Here is a 25,603-nt window from a genome sequence, read left to right as displayed (position 1 = left end):
TGACCTGATACAGGTATAGTGGTAATTAATTTTTCCACTTATTTATAGTATACACCGATCAGCCATAACTTTATGACCACCCACTATAATATGCTTACCCAACTAATATTGAGTAGGTCCCCTTTTTGCTACTTAAATAGCCCTGACCCGTTGAGGCATAAAATCCACTAGAAGGTATGCCGTGGTATCTGGCACCAAGCCATCAGTAGCAGATCCTTTAGGTTTTGTGGATGGATCATCAAACTTGTCTTTGCAGCACATTCTACAGATACTCAATTGGATTGAAATCTGGAGAATTTAGAGGCCAAGTTAACACCTCAAAGACACCTTCTTCCATTGCTCTATTGACCAGTTCTGATGCTCACGTGCCCATTATATAGGTGCTTTTAGCTGTGAACACGGGTCAGCCTGACTGATCTACGGCTACACAGCCCCATACACGACAACGTGTGATGCACCGTGTGTCCTGACGCCTTTCTGTCAGAACCAGGATTATCTTTTTCATTAATTTGAGCTACAGAAACTCTTCTATTGGATCGGATTACACTTCGCTCCCCAAGTGCATCAGTGCCCATGATCCTGTAGCTGGTTTGCATGTTTTCCTTCCTTGAACCACTTTTGGTAGGTCCCGACCACTGCAGACTGGAGACATCCCAATGTCTATGTAGTCTGCTACATATTCTTGGTAAAATAAAAACACAATAAGCATATATTGATGGGTTTGCGCAAAAGTTATAGCGTATACAAAATAGAAGACAGATTTATGGACTTTTATTTATTTTTTAATGGTTTTACTGGTAATGGCGGCAAGCTGTGTTTTTTAGCAGGACTGCGACATTGCGGCAGACAAATCTGACCCCAAGTGACACTTTTATAGGACCAGTGGCTTTATTACAGTGATCAGTGCTATAAAAATGCACTGATCAATGTATAAATGACACTGGCGCTTGCAGGGAAGGGGTTAACCCTATCGGCCGATCAAGGGGTTAACTGTGTTCCCTGGGTGTGTTCTAACTGTGTGGGGGATGGGCTTACTGGAATACCACAGAGATCGCTGTTCCCAATCACTGAGAACAGCAAATATCCATGATGTCCCCTGACAGAACAGGGATCTACCTTCTGCCTCTGTGTATCGCGGGTCACTGGCAGACATCAAGTCCGCAGGACCCGTGGGCACACTCCTGAGCCTGCAGTTTAACATGCACAGACCGACGCAAGTGGTTCAGTTATCCTGACTGGGCGTCATTTGATGTCCAGCAGGATAAGCTGCGATCTCGCGCCCACAGGGATCGGTGGTGTGGTGTGTCAGTCTGACACACCAGATCTCCGATCTAGGTAAAGAGCCTTTGACGAAGGCTGTTTACCACATGATCAGCCGTGCCCAATCACAGTGAGAACAGGAGGAGCTGCGAGCAGAGGAGAGCTGATTGGCTGCACAGCTTCCCCCCCCCCCCGAGGATGCCCCCACCCAGGACCATCAGGGATGCCCACCCATGGGCACCAGGGATGCCAACCCAAGACCACCAGGTAAGCCCACTAGAGTCCACCCGTGATTGCCCAGTAGAGATGCCTGCCAGCGCCTCTGATCAGTGCTGCCTACAGTACCATCTATCATTAGCGCCGCCTATACATGCCCTCCGGTGCCCATCAGTGCTGCATATAAGTGCCACCTCATCAGTGCCTCATTAGTACCCATCAGTGAAGGAGAAAAAGTACTTATTTACAAAGTTTTGTAACACAAACAAAGAAAAACTTTTTTTTTTTTTTTTTTACAATTTTTGTCCTTTGTTTATTTGTAACGCAAAAAATAAAAACCCCAGAGGTGATCAAATACCACCAAAATAAAGCTCTATTTGTGGGGAAAAAAGGAACAAAACATTTTGTTTGAGTACAGCGTTGCACGACTGCGCAATTGTCATTCAAGATGTGAGAGAGCTGAAAGTTGAAAATTGGTCTGGGCAGGAAGGTATATAAGTGCCCTGTATTGAAGTGGTTAAATCGGAGTGTAGATATCTTTTCACGTTTGTATAATATTATCTCTTCCACTGTAATATTTATTTTCTTTTGTACATTCCAGATTTCTTTTTCAACGTTTCTACACGGTACATAGAGAACCAATGAAGTACATACTGGTGACTGGTGGTGTCATATCTGGCATTGGAAAAGGCATCATTGCAAGTAGTATTGGCACAATCCTGAAATCCTGTGGTCTGAGAGTAACTGCCATTAAAATCGACCCATACATTAATATTGATGCTGGGACCTTTTCACCTTATGAGCATGGTATATACTCACTAATAATTATTAATATAGAAAAAATATATATTTTTATATATTTTAGGTACTTGTATAGCGCCGTCAATTTACACAGCGCTTTACATATACGTTATACATTGTACATTCACATCAGTCCCTACCCTCAAGGAGCTTACATTTTATTTTAGGAATGGGATTGATTTTATAATTAGCAATCAGCTACTGAACTTGCAGGACTTTAAGGAGGAAAGTGGCATGGCCTGAATCCCTTTAGAAGTGATTTCCCTTTGGGAGTATCTCAACAAAAAGTGGCATTTTTGTCATTTTTGTTGCAGGGGATGCCCAAGATCTGAGCAAATTACATTTCTGGGGGGTGTTCCGTACACTACCATTTTTAATAGCATTAAATTAAAATATGACTTGTGTAGCAATTGTATATGCTATATCATTTTTTATTTGCTTTTTTTTAACCATGAAAATAGAGTTCCCCTTTAAATGCTTGGTTATACCTTTTTATTATTTGACTTTTTTTTTTCCACTAAAACTTTAATTATATTACATAAGGAAACAAAACGCCCATATGTGATATGTCTTTGTGACAGGTTCTCTCTAATGAGACATCAGGTGTCTATTAGACCCCTAAAGTTTAATCTGCCCTCCACTGAAGCTAATGGAGTGCAGATCACACGTCATCAGCTTCTTCCCTGGCCAGGGAAAGGGACACCTGAAACCAGAAGTGACATTTTATGCACCTCTTCTGGGTTCTTTGCAGGTAGGGGAGATCAGCAAACCGACACTCGCTGGTCTCCCTCCTCTCCACCTACCGATACCTGCCATGTGGGTCCCAGGTTGTACAGCGAATCCCACTTCTGGGGATCAGTGAAAGCGTTCATGTGGCTGAACAAACCTCTAATTGCTTTCATCAGAAAGCTGGCAGTTGGCTTGTTAAACATAAACACACTACCACTGATGTATGACATATGTCAGTGACAGTAAAATGGTTAAAGCCCATTTAAAGGGCCACCAGTAGGGGCAGATCTCACTGTAGGTAGACATCACATCTCACCTGAACTTGCCTGATCTATGCTTCTTTCTGTATATATTCTGCTGTGGTATTTAAACCAGGGCCATTCATTAAAATTGGGCTGGCAGAGCCCCAATGAATTCTCTCTTTTTAATGAAGCAGAGAACCCTGTGATTGGAGGAGAGTCAGTCATGAGACTTTGGCAGGTCATGTGACTGGGCTTTCTTCCAGGCTTTTTTTTGTCTGTTCTGTTGCCAGACGTTGTCTGCCGGCTGGGAGACCAGAAGCCAGTGGGGCACGTTTGTAATACCTCTTGTGCTTTACAAGTTTTTATTTTTTTATTTTATCCTGGTGAGGCCATTAATGAGCTCAGGCGTGGACTGACCATTGGGCCACTCGGGCACTGCCCGAGGGCCCCGAGCTACTAGGGGGCCCCATCAGGGTTGTCAGCCTCAGTAAAACCAGGGACAGTATGTAAAAATCTGTGTATTTTTTTTTACATCTGTCTCTGAAATGTCCCCTACCGACGTCCTTTTGGTCTAAAAATCCTCAGATTATAGCTGCCCCACCTCTCCAGTACCTTCCCAGCCAATAGAAACATGTCTGTGTATACTGTGTGTACATGTATGTGTATACTGTGTGGCCCCATAATCTCGGATTGCCTGGGGGCCCCCATAATCTCTTATTGCCTGGGGGCCCCATGAGTTGTCAGTCCAAGCCTGAATAAGCTCCGTAGTGTACAAGGGACCGCTTGTGCTCACTTTGGCTCTACAGCTCCCGTTCTTGTCAGGCTTCTCCAGATGGCCTGTAATATTATAATATAATTATACGCTATGTTATCTTCATATTTTCTGCCATGTTGTTTTCTTGCTTTCTAGGAGAGGTCTTTGTGCTGGATGACGGGGGAGAGGTGGATTTGGATTTGGGGAATTACGAGAGATTCCTAGACATCAGCCTTTACAAGGACAATAATATCACCACAGGGAAGATTTATCAGCATGTAATCAACAAAGAGCGGAGAGGAGATTACCTGGGGAAAACCGTTCAAGGTGAGCTGTGCTTTGAGTGTCTTAAGCCTAGTACACACTGGTGTTTTTTTTGGTTTAACACAGCAGGGGTGAATGGAAAAAAACTGACAGCTCGGGAGGAGCCGCTGTACTAACTATCCGATGTTAGTGCAGAGATCTCCCCTACTGTTCTATTGTGTTCTGACAGGGGGACTACCCCTCTGCCAGAACACTCGGGTCAGTGCTCTCAGCCATTGGCTGAGAGTGCCGATAAGGAGCTGGTCGGGAGACCCTTTTCGGTCATGCCCCACAAGCTGGCCAAATGGGCCAACTCACGGGCTGAATGCTGGTCGGTTTCTATTGAAAAAGCCGATGCAGCTCAACCTTTGACCCGTGAGTACTAGACTTTACCTGTGTGCAATAATGAGATACTTGCTGCATCTAAACATAATTGAATTAACCAAATCTAATATGAAAAAATGTAAAAGATTTTTTTTAAGATGACCATACATGTTACAATTTAATTGTACAAACTCTTTAAGATCGATCAATGCAGTATAATACCCCATACATACGGTAGGACATTCCGACCACAAAATCCGTCTGATTTTTTCCAACTGAATTTGGCCAAAATTTGTCTTGCATACACACGGTCGCACAAAGTTGTCGGAAAATCCAATTGTTCGAAACGAGGTGACGCACAAAACGTACGATGGGACTACGTAGAGACCAGTAGCCAATAGCTTTCGTCTCCAAATTTTTTCTCAGCATGCTTGGCTCTTTGTGCATCAGAATTCTCTACACACGATCTGAAAAAATCTGATCAAATTTTGTTGTTGGAAAATTTTAGATCCAGCTCTCAAACTTTTTCCATCAGCAATTCCGACAGAAAAAGTCCGATAGAGCCCACACACGATCGGATTTTCCGACAACATAATCCAATCTGACTTTTTCCATCAGAATTTCCGACCGTGTGTATGGGGCATAAGGGACTGCCTGTTTGTAGATAAATGGATTGTTAAACCTTTTGTGACCAGATGTCACTGATTCCTAGATGCCAGGCCAAATTTAACAGTGTCAGCATGTGTCGGTTAACTGAAAAATAACTATGTCATATTTTGCTTGCCTATATATAAAAAAAAAATAAGGACACATTGGGCTTTTTGTACACTGTTTTAATAAAATCTATGCTCTTTTTTTTAATTATAGGTTGATGTGTAAAATATTAAAAGATCTTAAAACAAACCTGAGCTCTAATTAAGGACAAATGCACACTAGGTGTTTAGCCTGTGTGTGGCCAATCCTGGTGTTTGAGTGCGTCTGGGTGGCACAGGTTACATGTCCAACCCCTGCTGCCTGCAGCCTGCCAACATTTATGACAGGCTGAAAGCTGCCGCAGCTGGATGGAGCTGAGCGGTTTTAGCATTACACTCATTGAGGGCCCTATTCATTTGTCCAAAATAGTTGCGTTCCAGGCATTTATCCAGGCATTGGGCCCTAAACATGAGTGCCACTCGGTACAGTGCTTTGTCCCATCCAGCTGCGTTGGCTTTCAGCCTGTCATAGACGTTGGCAGGGCTGGTGCTGCACCTGTGCCTTCCAGGAACTTTAAACTGGGAGTATAGATACATGACCCGTTTAGGAGATATTTTCTTTATATTTACTTTAGATGCAGCTGGTGATGTCACCGCCACATGCGCTTTGAAGGAATGGCATACCCATGCCATTTCTTCAGAGCCGTACCACAAAGAGCAACTCCTGCAGGCTCAGGAGTGACATCATCACTGGCTCAGCCATTTATATTGCCGAAGCATGTTACCCCGGAAAGACCAGGTGAAGATGGAAGCGCATTCAGCTATGACAGCGTGCCACTGGAGGGCTTTGTTTTCAGGTAAGTCTGTCATAATGTGCTAGTATGTGATGCATACTAGCACATTATGACTTAAGCTGCTCAGGGCCCTATTTAAAAAAATGTATGCAGTTTACGACTGCTTTAAAACACTGGGATTGGACAGATACAAGCTAAACGCATTGTGTGTATGTGACCATATACTTTATAAGTGAAAGCTTCTGATTGGGCATGGTTTGTTTTGTAGCCTAAATACAGTTGAGGGCAGTGCAGTGTTAAATAGTTACATAGTAGGTGAGGTTGAAAATAGACAGTCCATCAAGTCCAACCTATGTGTGATTATATGTCAGTATTACATCGTATGTCCCTGTATGTTGCGGTCGTTCAGGTGCTTATATAATAGTTTCTTGAAACTATCGATGCCCCCTGCTGAGACCACCACGTGTGGAAGGGAATTCCACATCCTTGCCACTCTTACAGTAAAGAAACCTCTGCGTAGTTTAAGGTTAAACTACTGCTTAGGGGACAGGAGCCACACTGGGGCAGAGATTCTGTCAGCTCTGCAGGGGCAGGCTCAGAGGTTGTTGGCCCCATGCCAGCTTTAGCCAGGAATGGTTGTATACGACAATGGCACCGACCTTCTCTCCGCCCTTCCGACAGGGACACTTGATCCATGTTCCATGTTTGGCACACGTTTTCAATTTGGTGGTGCAGCATTTATTGAGCAGGTACCCAGGCTTACAAGATCTCCTGTGGCAGGCGAGAAAAGTCTGTGGTCATTTGGGCAGACCACAGTAGGGATGAGCTTCGAGTTCGAGTCAAACTCATGTTCAACTCGAACATTGGCTGTTTGCCTGTTCGGAGAACAGTGAACAATTTGGGATGTTCGTGGCAAATTCAAAAAGCCACGGAACACCCTATACAAGTCTATGGGAGAAATCTAAAGTGCTAATTTTAAAGGCTAATATGCAAGTTATTGTCCTAAAAAGTGTTTGGGGACCTGGGTCCTGCCCCAGGAGACATGTATCCATGCAAAAAAAAGTTTTAAAAACAGACGTTTTTTCGGGAGCAGCTCAAGCTCTGTCAGATTGGATGGAGAGCATCTGTGAACAGCAATTTTCAAGTCTTGCCACAGATTCTCAATTGGATTTAGGTCTGGGCTTTGACTGGGCCATTCTAACACCTGACTATGCTTTGATCTAAACCATTCCATTGTAGCTCTGGCTGTATGTTTAGGGCCACTGTCCTACTGGAAAGTGAATCTCTGCCCCAGTCTCAAGTATTTTGCAGGCTCCAACTCTTCTAAGATTGCCCTGTATTTGGCTCACATCTTCCCATCTGTGACCAGCTTCCCTGTCCTTGCTAAACAAAAGCATCCCCACAACATGATGCTGCCACTACCGTGTTTCACAGTGGGGATGGTGTGTTCAGGGTGATGTGCAGTGTTAGTTTTCCACCACACATAGCGTTTTGCTTTTAGGCCAAAAACTAAAATTTTGGTCTCATCTGATCAGAGCAACTTCTTCCACGTTTGCTGTGTCACCCACATGGCTTCTGGCAAACTGCAAACTGGACTTCTTATGGCTTTCTTTTAACAATGGCTTTCTCCTTGCCACTCTTCCATAAAGGCCAGATTTGTGGAGTGCACGACTAATAGTTGTCCTGTGGACAGATTCTCCCAGCTGAGCTGTGGAATTTCTGTAGCTCCTCCAGAGTTACCTCTTGGCTGCTTTTTTGAATGCTTTGAATGCTTGCCTTGCTATTTACTAATTAGGTGACTTCCGAAGGCAATTGGTTCCACTAGAATTTAGTTAGAGGTATCAGATTTTTTAAAATTCATTAACCACCGCTTGCATAGTTCATCCTGTGGTTGTCTGTAGTCTGCAGTAGAGCATGAACGAGTTTGCAAACTGTCCTGAGTAATGAGTGGTGGTGCTAGAGGGTACGGTGGATTTTTTTTGGTTGTTTATGTTGGGGGGGAGGGGGGGGGGTTTGTTTGTTCCCTGACTGTTTGCTTCAGGGAGTGTAGTAATAATCAGCCTGGGTATGCCCAATAGGCTGTAAGTTGTTTTATTTGTTATGTGCAAAATCAATAAACAGAATTTAAAAAAAAAAAATTCATTAACCACTTTCAGACCAGACCATTTTGCTGGCTTAAGACCTTTGATTTAAATGAAGTACAGCTTAACCACTTCAGGACTGCCGTATTGCCAATGTACGTCAACACAATGGCACAGGCAGGCACAATCACGTAGATGTACGTGCCTGCCTTCTAGCGGGTGGGGGGTCCGATCGGACCCCCTCCCGCTAGATACGGCGGTCCCTTTCGGTGCCGGAGCGATCCGCGATGAGGGGATGGCCGTTGGTTTCTGGCCATCCCCTCTCGATCGCTCCTGGCCAGTGACGAACTTCCTCCCCTGTGAAAATGTAAACACAGGAGGAGGAAGTGATGTCACACTCCTCGTGGCGGTCTTTTTGAACCGGACAGCGAGGAGTGAAGACGTCCAAGTAAGTGCACCAACAGTCCACTGACACATAGGTACACACAGGCACACATTTCACCCCAGTCACCCCCCGATCACCCCCCCGATCGGACCCCCGCCCCCCCCCAGTCACAGTGTCACTAATGCAGTGTTCATTTATTTATTGATCACTACATTTAGTGTCAGTTGTGACTGTAAAAAGTGTCAGGGCAGCTAGTGTTAGGCCCCTTTAGGTCCAGGGTAGCCCCCTACCCCCCCTAATAAAGGTTTAACCCCTTGATTGCCCTCCCAGTTAACCCTTTCACCCTCTTTTACCAGTGTCACTAAGCGATCGTTTTTCTGATCGCTGCAATAGTGTCACTGGTCCCGCTAGGAAGCTAGTTTTTTTTTTAGGTTCAACGCCAGGTTTTTATAGCGTTAGGTACCCCGATATATAACCTAATAAAGGTTGATTGCCCCTAGAGTTAACCCTTTCACCAGCGATCGCTGCATAAGTGTCACTGGTGACGCTGGTTAGCCAGTTAGTTATTTAGGTTCCCCGTCAGGTTTTTATAAAGCTTCAGGTACCCCCATATAAATACCCAATAAAGGTTTTAACCCCTGATTGCCCTTAGTTAACCCTTTCACCAGTGATCACCGTATAAGTGTTACGGGTGACGCTGGTTAGGTAGTTCGCTTTTTATAGCATCAGGGCACCCGCCATTTATTACCTAATAAAGGTTTAACCCCCTGATCATCCGGCGGGTGATATAAATTTGGTTTTAGGGTCAGAAAGGGTCTGCGTCGCCCCAGGCTAGGTTAGTGCCAGTACCGCTAACACCCACGCGCAAAGCATACACCTCCCTTAGTGGTATAGTATCCGAACAGATCAATATCTGATCTGATCAGATCTATACTAGCGTGCCCAGCAATTTAGGGTTCTAAAAAAACGCATTGTTAGCAGGATCAATCCAGATACCTGCTAGCACCTGCGTTTTGCCCCTCTGCCCAGCCCAACCCAGCCCAGCCCACCCAAGTGCAGTATCGATCGATCACTGTCACTTACAAAACACAACACACATAACTGCAGCGTTCGCAGAGTCAGGCCTGATCCCTGCGATCGCTAACAGTTTTTTTTGTAGCGTTTTATACAGTCGCTGACAGGCTAGGTGCTTTTTTACCTGTGAGTCTCACTACTGTACCCCTAAATTTAGAGCCCAAAATGGCAAAGCGAAGGTACACTAGTGAAGAGGCCTACACGTTTCTGAGCATGACAGATAGTGAAGAGGAAGACACTGATCTGTCAGATTCAGGCTCAGAATACGAACCTGTAGAGGACAGTGCCTCCATGTCAGATAGCTCTGACGACGAAGAAGAGGTCCCTGCTAACGTCAGGCGTACCCGACCCCGATTTTCTGATGATGTTGAGGTGCAGGAACCGCAAGTCCCTCGTATGGAGTATAGAGCCAGTACTAGCGCCGCTCATCCTTTTGGTGAACTGGCAAGCACCAGCGGCCTAGTACACCCTGGACGTACATCCAGCACTGCAGTATCACGTGGTGACGTGGCGAGTCCCATAAGTGCAGTTCAAGCTGGCGAGGTGGCAAGCACAAGTAGTGTCCCGCTGCCACCAAGAAGAAGACAAAGACAGGCCCGTCGTACCCATAGTGCCCTTCCTGCAGAATTCGCCTATCCCAATGGGTGCCCACCACTTCTGCAGAACCCGTACTTCCCCCATTCACTGCCCAACCCGGTATTCAGGTGGATACAGATGATTTTACGCCACTCGATTTTTATTCTCTGTATCTCACGGAAGATCTCTATAGATCTATTGTGGACCAAACCAATTTATATGCTGGTCAACGCATCGCCGCTAATCCCCAGTTGCCGTCTCTTGCCAGAGATTGGAAACCAGTTACGGTTTCCGAATTTAAGACGTTTCTGGGCCTTTCCCCCAACATGGGCACACATAAATTCATGCGGATGCGGGCTTATTGGTCCACGCATCCGGCTGACCACATGCCCGTGTTCTCTAACTCCATGTCCAGGAAACGATACGAGCAGATCTTGCGGTTCTTGCACTTCAGTGACAATGAACTTTGTCGTCCACGTGGAGACCCTGAATACGATCGGCTCTACAAAATTCGGCCCCTCATAAACCACTTCAACCAACGTTTTGCAGACTTGTTTACTCCCCAAAAAGTTGTCTGCGTTGATGAGTCCCTGGTTAAGTTTACTGGTCGCTTGTCATTCAAACAGTACATTCCCAACAAGCGTACCAGATACGGGGTCAAGCTCTATAAGTGCTGTGACAGGGCCACAGGCTATGCATGGAGCTTTATGGTTTATGAGGGTAAAGATAGTCACGTAGAGCCGGAGAACTGCCCTGATTACATAGGAAGCGCTGGCAAGATAGTGTGGAAATTGGTGTCACCCTTATTCGGAAAGGGGTACCACTTGTACGTGGACAACTATTACACCAGCGTGCCACTGTTTAGTCATTTATTTGATCATCAGATTGGAGCATGTGGCACCGTGCGACCTAATCGCCGGGGCTTTCCCCAGCGGCTTGTAGATTCCCGTCTTAGGCTGGGGGAGAGAGCCTGCTATCGGTGTAATAATTTGCTCGCTATGAAGTGGAGGCATAATAAGAATGTTTTCGTTCTTACCTCCCTTCATGCAGACACGACGGTCCAAATTTCTACGGCGACTGGTATTGTGGAGAAACCCCTCTGTGTCCACGAATATAACAAAAATATGGGAGGGGTGGACCTCAATGACCAGATGTTGGCGCCGTATCTAACTTCCCGTAAGACCAGACGCTGGTACAAAAAAGTGTCTGCTTACTTATTTCAATTGGCTTTGCTGAATGCTTTTGTGCTATACAAAACTTCAGGCGGGACATTAACCTTTCTTTTCTTCCAAAGAGAGGTTGTCACAGAGCTTCTGTATCCAGAGGGTCCTGTACCTCACCATTCCCAACCAAATGCAGTAAGCCGGCTGCATGAGAGGGATTATTCTTATGTCCTCCCGAGTACCCCTACCCAACAAGCCCCCCAAAAAAGATGTCGTGTCTGTAGCAAGCGCGGATATAGGCGTGACACCCGTTCTTATTGTCCACGCTGTCCTGGCAATCCTGGTCTTTGTCAGGGTGAGTGTTTTGAACGCTACCATGAACTAGTGAAGTATTAGCGTAGGGTACAGCATTTCACAGGCTAGGCACACTTACACAGGGTCTCCCAAGATGCCATCGCATTTTGAGAGACCCGAACCGTTACAGTTACAGTTTACAGTTCAAAAAAAAGTGTATAAAAAAAAAAAAAAGTAAAATAAAAAAAACCAAAAAAAATATAAAATATAAAAACCAAAAATAGTTGTCGTTTTATTGTTCTCTCTCTCTCTCTCTCTTCTCTCTAATTTTTTATACTTTACTGTTTACTGTGTTATTGTTAACCATTTTTCATGTTTTTAGGTACGCCATTCAGCTGCAGCGTGGATTTATTTATCTTGACAGCAACAGCGTTTGCTCCCACGATATATAAAGCCGTGACTCCAGTGCTGTAGGAGGTGATTTCACCACCACAGTTAAAAAAGAGCATATATGCCGAAGCATGGGGGCATAAGGGGTGGAGGAGCGATTTTGCTCCTAATGCCGCGTACATACGGTCAAAATTCCGACAGGGGGCTTGCCCATGGAAAAGTTTGAACGTATGTACGCGGCATAACTTTTTTGCGGGAGGATGCCCCCATGCTTCGGCATATATAAATGGTGCATGTATGTCCATCATTAGAAGTGGGTGGATGAAGGGAGGTATCTAATGGTGGGCATACCCACCGATCAATCTCTTTTTTTTCGTTCAGACAACATGACTCTCAGTAAATAGCTTGGGGTGTCTACTTTCCAAAATAGGGTAATTTGGGGGGGTTTTGTGCTATTTTGGCATTTTATGGCCTTCGAAACTGTGATAGGTAGTGAGGGGTGAAATCAAAAATTTGCACCCTTAGAAATCCTGAAGGTGGTGATTGGTTTTCGGGGTGCCGTACGCGACTAGACTCCCAAAAAGTCCCACACATGTGGTATCCCCATACTCGGGAGAAGTAGCTGAATATATTTTGGGGTGCAATTCCACATATAACCATGGCATGTGTGAGCAATATATCATTTAGTGACAACTTTTTGTAAAAAAAATTTTTTTTTTTTTGTCATTATTCAATCCCTTGGGACAAAAAAAAAAATATTCAATAGTCTCAAGATGGCCCTCGGCCAATAGCTTGGGGTGTCTACTTTCCAAAATGGGGTCATTTGGGGGGGGTTTGTGCCATCTTGGCATTTTATGGCCGTCAAAACTGTGATAGGTAGTGAGGAGTAAAATAAAAAAATTATGCCCTTAGAAATCCTGAAGGCGGTGCTTGGATTTCGGGGTCCCGTACGCGGCTAGGCTCCAAAAAAGTCCCACATATGTGGTATCCCTGTACTCAGGAGAAGCAGCAGAATGTATTTTGGGGTGTCATTTCACATATGCCCATAGCATGTGTGAGCAATATATCATTTAGTGACAACTTTGTGCAAAAAAAAAAAAAAGTTTGTAATATTCCCGCAACTTGTGGCAAAATATAAAATATTCCATGGACTCAACATGCCTCTCAGTAAATAGCTTGGGGTGTCTACTTTCCAAAATGGGGTCATTTTGGGGGGTTTTGTGCTATTTTGGCTTTTTATGGCCTTCGAAACTGTGATAGGTAGTGAGGGGTGAAATCAAAAATTTGCACCCTTAGAAATCCTGAAGGTGGTGATTGGTTTTCGGGATGCCGTGCGCGACTAGACTCCCAAAAAGTGGTATCCCCGTACTCGGGAGAAGTAGCGGAATATATTTTGGGGTGCAATTCCACATATAACCATGGCATGTGTGAGCAATATATCATTTAGTGACAACTTTTTGTACATTTTTTTTTTTTGTCATTATTCAATCCCTTAGGACAAAAAAAATAAATATTCAATGGGCTCAACATACCCATCAGCAGTTTCCTTGGGGTGTCTACTTTCCAAAATGGGGTCATTTGGGGGGGGGGGGTTTGTACTGCCCTGCCATTTTAGCACCTCAAGAAATGAGATAGGCAGTCATAAATTAAAAGCTGTGTAAATTCCAGAAAATGTACTCTAGTTTGTAGACGCTATAACTTTTGCGCAAACCAAAAAATATACGCTTATTGAAATTTTTTTTACTAAAGACATGTGGCTGAATAAATTTTGCCCTCAATGTATGACTGAAATTTAGTTTATTCGATTTTTCTTATAACAAAAAGAAGAAAATATCATTTTTTTTTCAAAATTTTCGCTCTTTTTCCATTTATATCGCAAAAAATAAAAATCGCAGAGGCAATCAAATACCATCAAAAGAAAGCTCTATTTGTGGGAATAAAAGGACGCAAATTTCGTTTGGGTACAATATTGCATGACTGCGCAATTACCAGTTAAAGCAGCGCAGTGCGAAATTGTAAAAAGACCCCTGGTCCTTAAGGTGTTTATTGGTCCGAGGCTGAAGTGGTTAAGATCAGGTGGGGTTCGTCCCTGGCCCGGAGGTCAGGGACAACACCACTAACACCATCCACCTTATCTCCTACATACTCTATAAATCTGTCATGCAATACACTATGGTTTTAACCACTTTTGGTTTGAAAGATGGGTACGCTCGCGTGCCACACTAAAGGGCATACGAACTTGTATTTGACATGAATCCCACACTGTATTGCTTAATGTATAGAACATCTGATCATCACCCATGTGCTGTTCTTTTTTAGTCTGTAAAATACAATAAAAATATAATTGACTCTAAATGAAGTACAGCTCACTGAAGTAAGGTGTGTCTATATCTGCTTTTTATGGCCAGCTCTGTGCTCTTATCTGTTTCTTCCAGGATCTCTGGCCTGGCATTGTAGATGTTTGTTTTCAGTTCATTGACTGCATGAAACAAATTCATTTTTTCAGTTACCTTTTTAAGTTGTTGTATATCACATATTGGAAACTATCTCTAGTCTTTTTTAAACATTGTGTTAAATTCTGCTTGTTATATACAAATAGTATTTGCTACTAGCTGTATATATAGACCAGTCATTATCATCCAGGGTTTTGTGGAACTCTAAGGTTTCTCCATAGGCTGCTAGAGGTTCCTTGAGCTGAGGCTAGTTGACCTCCCATTTGTTGATGCCAGCGTAGTTCCAGGGCCAGTGCTATTGGCAAAGCCAGCTGCATGACACCAATGATCTTTTTAGCTGTCTGTAAGGGTGGTAGTCTGACCACCACTGTAAGTGGGGCATTCTTGCCCCTGGCCATCAATGTAAGAGGCATTTTCCCCACTGACTGCCAATTGGTTTAGCAGGGTTTCCCCAAAAACTGAAATTAATTTCAAGGGTTCATCTGGGGCAAAAAGCTTGAGAAAGAGTAAGACCCATATAGACAATAGAAATTAGCTCTTCCTCCAAACTCATCTCCAGCCAACTTCTGAACTTGCGCTCTTTCTTTATTTCAATGATCTGCCAGCCAGGTAATTGCCACCCTGCGACTTACATAAACAAATCAGCAGCTCATTGGAGTAAAAAAAAAGAGTGCATGTTCAGAGTTCAGCTGGAGATGAGTTTGAAGGAAGCATAAGCTCAACTATAATAGACAACAAGATGAGCAAGGTCCCCCAGGTCTCATGGCCTCCCAGTTAAACCAAGCGCACCCCAGCTTGGCACCCAGTCTTGCCTGAGATGGCACAATTGCTTCAGCCTTTGATATTTTTTTTTTCCATAAGAAGCTGTAGCTAGGTGTCTGTAGGACCGAGTATTTGACAAAAGTCTTTTGACAAAGTTGAGAAGAATGCTGATACTATTTCTGTTTAACTAAGGACAAAGCTGCTGCCTTGCGGCTTGAATATGATGGATGGCCTGTTGGCTTTATAAGTGGTTGCTCAGCTACTGTAAGTCTAAAGTTTCTCCCTTTTGGCACAGATGTCATTACAAGAAATTGCTCAATAAAAATGCCAGACAAAACAGCCTTTGAAGTAGCTTAAATAAAGAGCAGTGAATCATCATTATCTGATCAAATATTTGGATCTATCTCTGACTAAATAATCTTAAAGTGATTGTAAACCTCAGACATGAAATATGGAATATTTATAAATATTAAGAGCACTAAGTGTCATTTCTGTCTGCTGCCTCATTCCTCTGTTATCAGCATGAATCACTTCTGACAAGCTTTCCTGACACCAGGAGAAAAATGGTGCCAGGGAGGGGACCTCCAGCAGATTGATAACCTCAGCTCTGTTCCTGTGTGCTGTGTGAAGAGGGTATATCCCTTACCTCCAATACACTCTCAAAGCTCTCCTCACTGAGATCTGCAGAGTGTCATTTCCCTGCACCCTTTTTTTCTGACAGCTCAGACAAGCTTTAAAAATTCTGGACTGCAAACAGATGTAGAGTAGAGAAGACTGCAATAAACAGATAAACAGGTACAACTTGTGTAGGGGGATTTGTTCAAATCATTCTCTGCAGCTGTTACCTTTTGTACCACCACCCCCTCCCTTTAGAATGTAAGCTCTATGAGCAGGGCCCTCCTGTACCTTTTGTATTGTACTGTAATTGTGTTGTCCCCCCTATACATTGTAAAGCGCTGCATAAACTGTTGGCGTTATATAAATCGTGTATAATAATAATAATCTCTGTATATCACCTGAAGCCAGTCACTTCATTGGGTTTACACCCACTTAAATATTAACTTTTCCTGCTGCTGTTACGGTTTCAGTTATCAGCCTCCTTCCACTTCTACCCTGTGATTGGACAGTGAAAGGAGAAGCAGCAGACTGATGAGCTCATCTTTCTGCTACTCTGCTCTCTCTTTTTTTTTTTTTTTTTTATTAACCTGCTCATTGCACTGCAGCACACATGATTGTTTATGCTTCTTTCCCCTTCCCTTATCTAAGCTCTGCTGTACACTAGACAGAAAATTCCAAACCCTGCCAAAAAAAATACATTTAGTTATGTATTAAAGAAGAATTCCAGACTTGGCAAAATGTAATGTAGATCTGAAATATAGAGCTGACCTCCAGGCAGATTTAAAAGGCACAAATTAATGCAGCTTTATAATCATTAAAGATGAATGATACAGTAACTATGCAGATACCATTCCTGTGGGATGTCTCAAGAAGCATGAAATCACTGTAGAAGGCCCCGCTATTCCAGTCATCTCCACCAGCTTCTGGGTCCTGCCCTCAGCAGCTGCCCTCCTGCAATGTGAACACTGCCGCTGTGCATGTGTGCCATTCGGAGAATGCTTTGCATTTTCTCAATTAATGCAATGCAATCTTGCGATTGAACACCCCTACCTCTCCATCTCATCCAAAGCATTCTGTAAATGGCACCCATGCCCGGTGGCTGACCTCCTGTGATCAGAATGCACCAGGGCAACCGCCCAGCATGGGACCTGAAGCTAGTGGAGATCACTATAGTAGTGGCGTCTACAGTGAACTATTCATCTTTAATGATTTCAGAGTAGCAGTAATGTTGGCCTTTTATATCTGCATGGAGCTCAGCTTTAGTTGGTAATTTTTACTGAATTTTAGTTACATTAACCCAGGGATTGACAAACCCCAGGTACCAGGTCGCTATGGTGACCAGAAGTTTTGACCTTGCGCCTGGATGTCTCATTAAAGAGAACCTGTCATTAAAAACAATCATCACATGTCCCCTATGTAATGGGAAAAAAGTTATTATATATATATATAATTTATTTTTTTTAATTGTAAAAAAATGTAAGTAACACCCAAGCACATAAAAGCCCCCCCCCCCCCCAAGAAAATTGAAGTCCACCCCACCTCCACATATATACACACATACAAACATAAACGCACATGGCGGGGTGCCTACTTCTGAATACGTTGATTGCAATACATGTTACATGTGTAAATGAGAGCAATAATTCTAGCACAAGAGCTCCTCCATAACGCTAAGCTGATTACTTATAGGGGGCTTTTAAAGCATCGCCTATGGAAAACATATAGGGTACTGACATGGTTAAGGTTTGACATGTTGGGCATCTATTTACTCGTTGCAGCCCTGGCTTCTATTTTACAAAATATTGGATAATTTATTGCGTTTTGTGTCCCCTAAAATGACCATTTAATGTGTTTTGTTTTTTTACTGAAAATGCGTTTTTCCTATGCGGTAATACCGTGTAACATAAAAAATTGTAGCTGCCACTATTTTATTCTCTAGGGTGTCTGCCTTCAGAAAATATATAATGTTTGGGGGTTCTATGTAATCTTCAATCTTTAACCTCCCTGGCGGTATTCCCAAGTGTGGCTCGGGGTGAATTTTCAGCACCAAAAGCGGTAACCCCGAGCCACACTCGGGATCGCATCGCAGGATCCAGGCAAAAGTTACTTACCTTGTCCCCAGGATCCTGTGATGTCTCCCCGCTGTGTATGCTGGCTGTGTACTCCGCTCGATCTATCACTGTGCCGGGCTCTGTTCCCTGCGAGCGTCGTAACGCATGGGGAGGGAACCCGGCGCCAAACTCAAAAAGGGAAAAATACACAATACATACAGTACACTGTAATCTTACAGATTACATTACTGTATCAAATTATTTCACATCCCTTTTGTCCCTAATGCTTTGTCCAGTGCCCTGCATGCTGACATATTATAAAAACTGTTCTTTCTGCCTGGAAACTGGAGATTGTCCATAGCAACCAAAAAGTGTCCCTTTACATCAAAAGTGGTTTTAGACCAGCTAGGAAACAGCGATAATAAATTAGAATCACTTGCAGAATTGAGGGATAGTGATTTGTGGGGAGATCCGTCATCAAATAGTGAAAGTGACGACAGCGACAATTTGGCAACTCAGCAAATTTCTGTGTTTTTGATTTGATTACATTATTGAATAATTTTTATTATATTATCATTTGTTATAATTACTTATGGTTATTTATCATATTATAATTCATGATTTTGTGTTTTAAATGTTATCATAAACGGGATGTCTGCTAGACTCTGGTTTGGACAGATTTAAGTGAGTGATTCCTAAGAATTACAGGACTACAATATAAAACGCCAAATTTCCATGCAAAACAATTGTACCGCTTCAAAAATCGGACATAATGATACCGCCAGGGAGGTTAAACGTGTGCAAAAAATGTAAAAACAGCTCTGGCTGTGAAAGGGTTAGAGCATAAGTTCACCTTCGGGAACATGTTACGTGTTCTACCCATAAGATTTGTTAGTTAAAAAAAATCCTGGCTCCCAACTTTTTTTTAGCTGCCTCCTAGATTCAAAGCAAATTTGTCAAGCCCTGTATTAACCCAGAGATGACAGTTTCAACAGATTGCAACAATGGTACATAGACAAAAATACAGCAAAGAGCTGTTAAATGGGAGCGGTCTATGGGAGACTAATGCCCCGTACACGCGATTAGAAATAGGGACGACAGATCGTCCGACTTTTTTTGCTTACTAGTCGCAAGTACAAATTAAATAGGTTACTAAAATCAGGAAAAATCTCGTACCACAGAAAAAAAAAAAATCAGAAGTGATGTAATGTGTTGTAGTTTATTTGTATTGTATTTTCGGACAACAACTGTACTGACTAAACGAAAATCGTACGATCTGGTATCGTACAAGGTACAGTTTCGTGCATGTCCGATCGAATAATATCTGATGAGCTGCCGTGATCGGTGCTAGAAAAGCTGTGTACTAATGATCCGATTTATAGTACGATCGTGTAGAAATCTGTATTTTCCGTACGATTTTCGGATTGTGTGTACAAGCCATTAGTGGGGTGCTTGAAGGCTTTAAAATGCTGCCAAGCTCTCGTGGACAGTTCCCAGAGAGAGTGAATTCTATTTAATTGGGCAGCAGTGAGTTGAATTATCACCTAAAGTTATATTTTTATTATCTAGAATGATGCAAAAGAAAAAAGAAAAAGATTAAGATTAAATGAATGTGTACAAATAGCTGTACAAAGTCAGATCTGGTGGAAGATCAGGAGGGCTATAATGGAACGAGTGGACTACTCGCTCCCAGACACCCTCTGTGGCCTACTAGCTATGGATGGGACCTGCTGGCAGTACAGTGTCTCTGATATATTGGGGGGGCATACTTTACTTTCTACCTGTAATACAGCTACTCATATATCCCTTTGAACACAGTACAACCTGCCTTGTAATTACATGTCACTCCATCCAATCAGGAGTTAGTATCCCTCTGCCATAATTTTGGTTTCATGATCAATGGGATATATGAGCAGTGGCGGTGCGGGGAGAGGATTAAGTGAGGCAACGCACTCAGAGCGTAGATCCCAGCTGTCGCTGATTTCGATGGACTGTCCCTGATTTGTAGCATTGTCCCTCTGTCCCTCTTCCCTCCTCATTTGTCCCTCATTTTGGTCTGATCTATATAGTTGTATGTAAAATGCACTTTTTATCTTTCAAAAAGTGTTTCCCAGAGCTGAACCTTTCATCCAATTTCTAAATTGCTGCATTTGTACATTTTAAAAGCCAATATAAAGGAATAGTTGTGGTTAAAAAAAAGTCCTTGTGGATTTAATTAATCTTTTTTTTTTGGTTAATTCTCCTTTTTAAAGGGGTGTGGCAGGGGGCGTGTCCTATGCCTAAATACGTTTGTTAGTAGATGTCCCTCATTCCCATCTAAAATTGTTGGGACTGGGAGGTATGCTCAGAGACTTACAGTGACAGGGAGGTAAGTCATAGATAAGTACTTGGTCTACTCAAGAAGAAAGTGCATAGCTGTAAGATATTGGGGTTTATTTACTAAAGGCAAATCCACTTTGCACTGCAAGTGCACTTGGAAGTGCAGTCGCTGTAGATCTAAAGGGGAATCTGAAATGAGGGGAAGCTCTGCTGATTTTATCATCAAATCATGTACAAGCAAAAATGCTGTTTTTTTTATTTTCCTTGATGTTCCCCTCAGATCTACATCAGTGCACTTGTAGTGCAAAGTGGATTTGCCTTCAGTAAATAAACCCATTATGTAGAATAGCCTGTTACTGGGTGGCCACAGGTCAAATGTGCCTGAAACTAGCCCTGAGGCTGCTGAGCTGGGATAATCTGTAACCACTTATATGTTCTATTCCTATTTAGTAAAGTCCTTCATGTCTGATTAAATCTGTTCTCTTTATTGCAGTGGTCCCACATGTCACTGATGCCATTCAGGAGTGGGTGATGAATCAAGCAAAGGTCCCTGTGGACAGAGACCACCAGGAGCCACAAATATGCGTTATAGAGGCAAGTGCATTTAACTTTTAGCTAGAAACCGCTGGTGTCTTTTATTCTGAATTTTGTAACCAAGTCTTGCATGCTAACACACAATGCAGCAGCTACACAGCAACCTACAGCAACATCACTTCTTACTACATTTTGTATTTGAGGATGAAGACACTGACATCATTTTTACTACCCCTAATTAATATGATCATAAGAAAGGCCCTAAATCCATACGGACAAACTGTGACTGTACAGGTACAGTGCATTCGGAAGGTATTCACAGCGCTTCACTTTCTCCACATTTTGTTATGTTACAGCCTTATTCCAAAATTGATTAAATTTATTATTTTCTTCAAAATTCTACAAACAATACCCCATAATGACAACGAGAAAGACGTTTGTTTTAAATCTTTGCAAATTTATAAAAAAAAAAAAAAAAATCCCATGTACATAAATATTCACAGCCTTTGCTTAATATTTTGTTGAAGCACCTTTGGCACCAATTAGAGTCTTTTTGAGTATGATGCTACAAGCTTGCCACACCTATTTTTAGGCAGTTTCTCCCATTCTTGTTTGCTGGACCTCTCATGCTCCATCAGGTTGGATGGGGAGCGTCAATGTTCAGCCATTTTCAGATCTCTCCAGAAATATTCAATCTTGTTCAAGTCTGGGCTCTGGCTGGGCCACTCAAGGACATTAACAGAGTTGTCCTGTAGCCACTTCTGTTTTGATCTTGGCTGTGTGCTTAGGGTCGTTGTCCTGTTGGAAGATAAACCTTCGCCCCAGTCTGAGGTCCAGAGCACTCTGGCACTCTCATCAAGGATGTCTCTGTACATTGCTGCATTCAGCTTTCCCTTGATCCTGACTAGTCTCCCAGTTCCTGCCACTGAAATACATCCCTACAGCATAATTCTGCCACCAACATGCTTCACTGTAGGGATGGTATTGGCCAGGTGAAGAGCCTTTGTCTGGTTTCCTCCAGACATGACGCTTGCCATTCAGGCCAAAGAGTTCAATCTTTGTTTCATCAGACCAGCAAATTTAGTTTCTAATGGTCTGAGAGTCCTTCAGGTGCCTTTTGGCAAACTCCAGGGGGGCTGTCATGTGCCATTTATTGAGGAGTGGCTTTTGTCTGGCCACTCAACCATACAGGCCTGATTAGTGGAGTGCTGTACAGATGGTTGTTCTTCTGGAACCTCCCTGATTAAGGCCCTTCTCCCCCGAGCGCTCAGTTTGGCCGGTTGGCCCACTTTAAATGAGAGTAGATGTGTTTGTCTGTATTCCTTCTCTAGCCTGCATAGGCATAAAGGTACACCTTTGAGCTGTGTACATGCTTATGTGACAATCTGGCAGAGCATTCGGGCAGCTGGATAGTGTATCCAAGTATAGTTTTCATATGTTTATAACCAAAGTTAGATGTTGTAATCCTGATATTATCAGGATTGATAAATGTGCAGTAGCCCAAAGAAAGACAACTGCGTGTGAGGAAAATAATCTGTTCATGGAAATAAGTTTTAGAGGTATGAGTAACTGAGCTTAAGTGTGCTGCAACTACAAATGTAAATCATTTGATCATTTAAAGTAAAAGACTAGTTAATGTTAATTGGGTCTATGCAGTAAGCCGGAAAATTGTAAATTTTGTCCCCAATTTTTCCTGAGAAGAACAATGCAATTCTCCTATTTTGAGCCTCATATCAGTAAATATGCACTGCCAGATCAATGGCACTGCTAACCAGTGCTGGGACAGGGCCATTTGGTGCCCATGGCGAAGATGGCAAACTGTGCTACGCCCCCCCCCCCCCGTTTTTAAGAAAGAATCAATGTAATTTTAAAACAAGAATATACTTAAAACAATACAAATTCAATTAGGTTTAATGCCATAGAAACAGAGTTCCCTCACACATTGTAATTATATGTATTTTTATTGGAGGCACTTTGAAATAATAATGCAACAAATGTGCTTGTAGAAAGGCCTGTTAACTGTTTTTTTTCTGTCAAGGCCCGTGTGAACATACTAAAGTTTTCAGTTTTGCATTATTTTGTGTGAGGTACTGCCCCAATACCGAATATTCACATAAATAGGAAAAATGCAAAATCAAAAAATATCACAAACTGCTCAACCAACATACATTGCCTTCAGCAAAAAAGAACCCTCAATACAAAATATTAATATATAAAAGTGTAAAATCAAGGGATTACACTGTTTCTCAGTGAAACATATAACATTCAACTGTAATTTTTCCTGAGGTAGTCCGTGCCCCAATACAAAATATTCAGATAAATATGAAAAGTGCAAACAATAACAACAAACACACATTTCTCAAAAAACATATATGGCCTTCAGCAAAAAAAGGAACCCACAATACAAAATATTAATATATAAAAGTGCAAAATCAAGGGATAACACTATTTCTCAGTGAAACATATAACATTCAACTGTAATCTTTCCTAAAGGTAGTCAGTGCCCCAATACCAAATATTCATATAAATATGAAAAGTGCAAAAAACAAACAAACCAATAAACAGACATATTTTAAACAACATATAGAGCCTTCAGCCAAAAAGAACCCCTTAGTATAAAATATTCATTTAAAAAAGTGCAAAATAGAAATCAAGGGAATAAATGAATTTCTGTAAACTTGCTGAAAACAGTTGTGAAAATGTCAAGTATACTCCTATGGAAAAGTTAGTGACATAATCACAAAGACACCTTACATAGAAGCAAAATCATCTATGACACTATAAAAATCAATGTCTTTTGCAGTTGCATACTCAATAGAAAGTATACTGAGGTTTGAATGCCTGTCTTTACCCATGGTTGATGGTAAATCATTTTTAATGAGTTTCAGCTTGCTGAAGCTCCTTTCACAAGATGCAACAGTAACAGGAAGAGTCAAAAAAATGTCCAATGCTGTTTCAATATTCGGATAACAAGCAGTAAGAGAACAGTCGTGTATTATCTGACACAGATCAAGAGGTGTTGCAGGTTTTACATTTGACGGTATAGACTCAATGAAAAATGTAATGCTTTCAATCTCAGCAGAAATTTCCAAGCCATCCAGATCTTTGTTATACTTGGAAGCCAAGTTAAATGCAGATTTCTGTAATTCTGACACAGTCATTGTGACAAGAACAGGGCCAGAGAGGAACTCAAAGTCCTTGCCACTGGTTTCTGATACATTAGCGACCAGTGCCAGTTAATTAACCCCTTTGTGCTGCATTAGTGGCAGCAGTGTAACACTGAAACTGGTGCCACTGGTGCACAAAGGGGTACATTTACTGGCACTGTTCATCTGAATGTGAACAAAGACTGTAGCTGAAATACTTTCAGAGGTAATATATTATCCATTAGGTAGAGAGTCAGAAAACGAAAATGTTTTATGTTCTAATTAGAATCCAACTCCTCTCAGCCAGCGACCAGCCAGACACCCCGCCAGCACCACCACACCCCCCCACCACTGACTGACCCCCACCAGAATGAGAATGAAAAGCTTGTCTGTGTAGGCTTTTGTTGCGCAGGACTCAGCGCACTCGGCACATTGTTACAAGTGCAGGCTATAGCGGCTGGAGCCTCCAAGAAATCACTCCAGTCCAGCCACCTTTTAGAAGGATACTTCACTGCACACTCCACTCCCAATAAATTGTACCGCCCAGGGCATCGGCCCCTTCTGACCCCCCCCCCCTTGTACTAGCTCTGCTGCTAACTCTAACTGATTGTCTCACCAAATACAGCCAACAGACCTCAAGCGTAACAACTGTCTGCCCTTTCTGCCCACCTCCTCCATTCACAGAAGCTGTACTATAGCTTCTATGAATGAAAAAATTATTTAGGATTGGACTGAAAGGTCTGCCTTCTCCATTCATAGCATACTTCTTGCCAGCACATGAACTGATTCCCTTTTTGTGCTGCTTCCCCCCCCCCACACTCTAACCCTGCTGCACAGGGACTGCAAGGGGCTGATAACCATATCAATTTCAGTTACTTCTTGCAGTGAAAAAATACATGTAATGCTGTATTAAAGATTACAGAGCTTCATTCATTTGTGTCTTTTATTATCTACCTACAGTTCAGCTTTAACCACTTGCTGTCCACCGTACATATATATGCCCTGGGATGGGAGCGGTGATATTTTGGTCATTGCTGCAGCATTGTTTTTTTTTAGAGCAGGAGATTCTGAACAAAGTAAAAATGATCCGTCTGGCTATCCAATGCCTGAGACAGAGTGAGAGGAACTTTGGTTGTTCCTCACCATTTGTGACATCAGGAACTGGAGTGACGAGCATTTCGTCACTTCTGGTTTTGATTTTTTGTTTACCTGCCAATTAATCTGCTAGTGGAGCAGACGGTCAGACCAAGGAGAGATCTGGAGTCTAATAAACTCCAGATCTCTCTATAAAGGGGACCTGTCACGGCCCATGCTATCACAAGGAATGTTCTTTGCAATAAAGTTGACAAAACTTTTTTTTTTAAACTGTGTAAATAAATTAAATGTAAATAAATAATAAAAAAAAGTAAGTTCCCCCATCCCCCTATTCTCACGTGCAAATTTAAACGTGGACTTTAGGTCCTGCACACAAATGTAAATGGCAAACGTTCCAGTGAGAGTAATAATTCTAGTGCCAGACCTCCTGTGTAACTCTAAATGGGTCACCTGTAAAGGCTTTTAAAGCTTCACCCATGAAAGTACTGTAGTTTGTCCCCATTCCACAGGAGTGTGAACTTTTAAAGTGTTAGATATCTGTTTACTT

The 25,603-nt window shown here is 42.6% G+C and overlaps 1 protein-coding gene across 7 annotated transcripts in view; it reads left to right on the top strand.

Moving 5' to 3' along the window:
* The window catches only part of CTPS2 (CTP synthase 2), a 453,041-nt gene that overhangs the window by 9,830 nt on the left and 417,608 nt on the right, over positions 1–25,603 (top strand). For all 7 annotated transcript variants that reach the window (XM_077480253.1, XM_077480248.1, XM_077480250.1 and 4 more), the window contains exons 3-5: positions 2,078–2,283; positions 4,159–4,329; positions 20,775–20,875. In XM_077480253.1, the coding sequence (XP_077336379.1) occupies positions 2,078–2,283; positions 4,159–4,329; positions 20,775–20,875 (478 nt within the window). The remainder of the gene's footprint in view (positions 1–2,077; positions 2,284–4,158; positions 4,330–20,774; positions 20,876–25,603) is intronic.

This window comes from Lithobates pipiens, unplaced genomic scaffold (assembly GCF_037356315.1).
Source record: "Lithobates pipiens isolate NorthernLeopardFrog02 unplaced genomic scaffold, aLitPip1_a1.2 Scaffold_16, whole genome shotgun sequence".
In the NCBI taxonomy this organism is placed as follows: domain Eukaryota; kingdom Metazoa; phylum Chordata; class Amphibia; order Anura; family Ranidae; genus Lithobates; species Lithobates pipiens.
The sequence above is the reverse complement of the archived record's forward strand: the minus strand, read 5'-3'. Positions and strand labels throughout refer to the sequence as shown.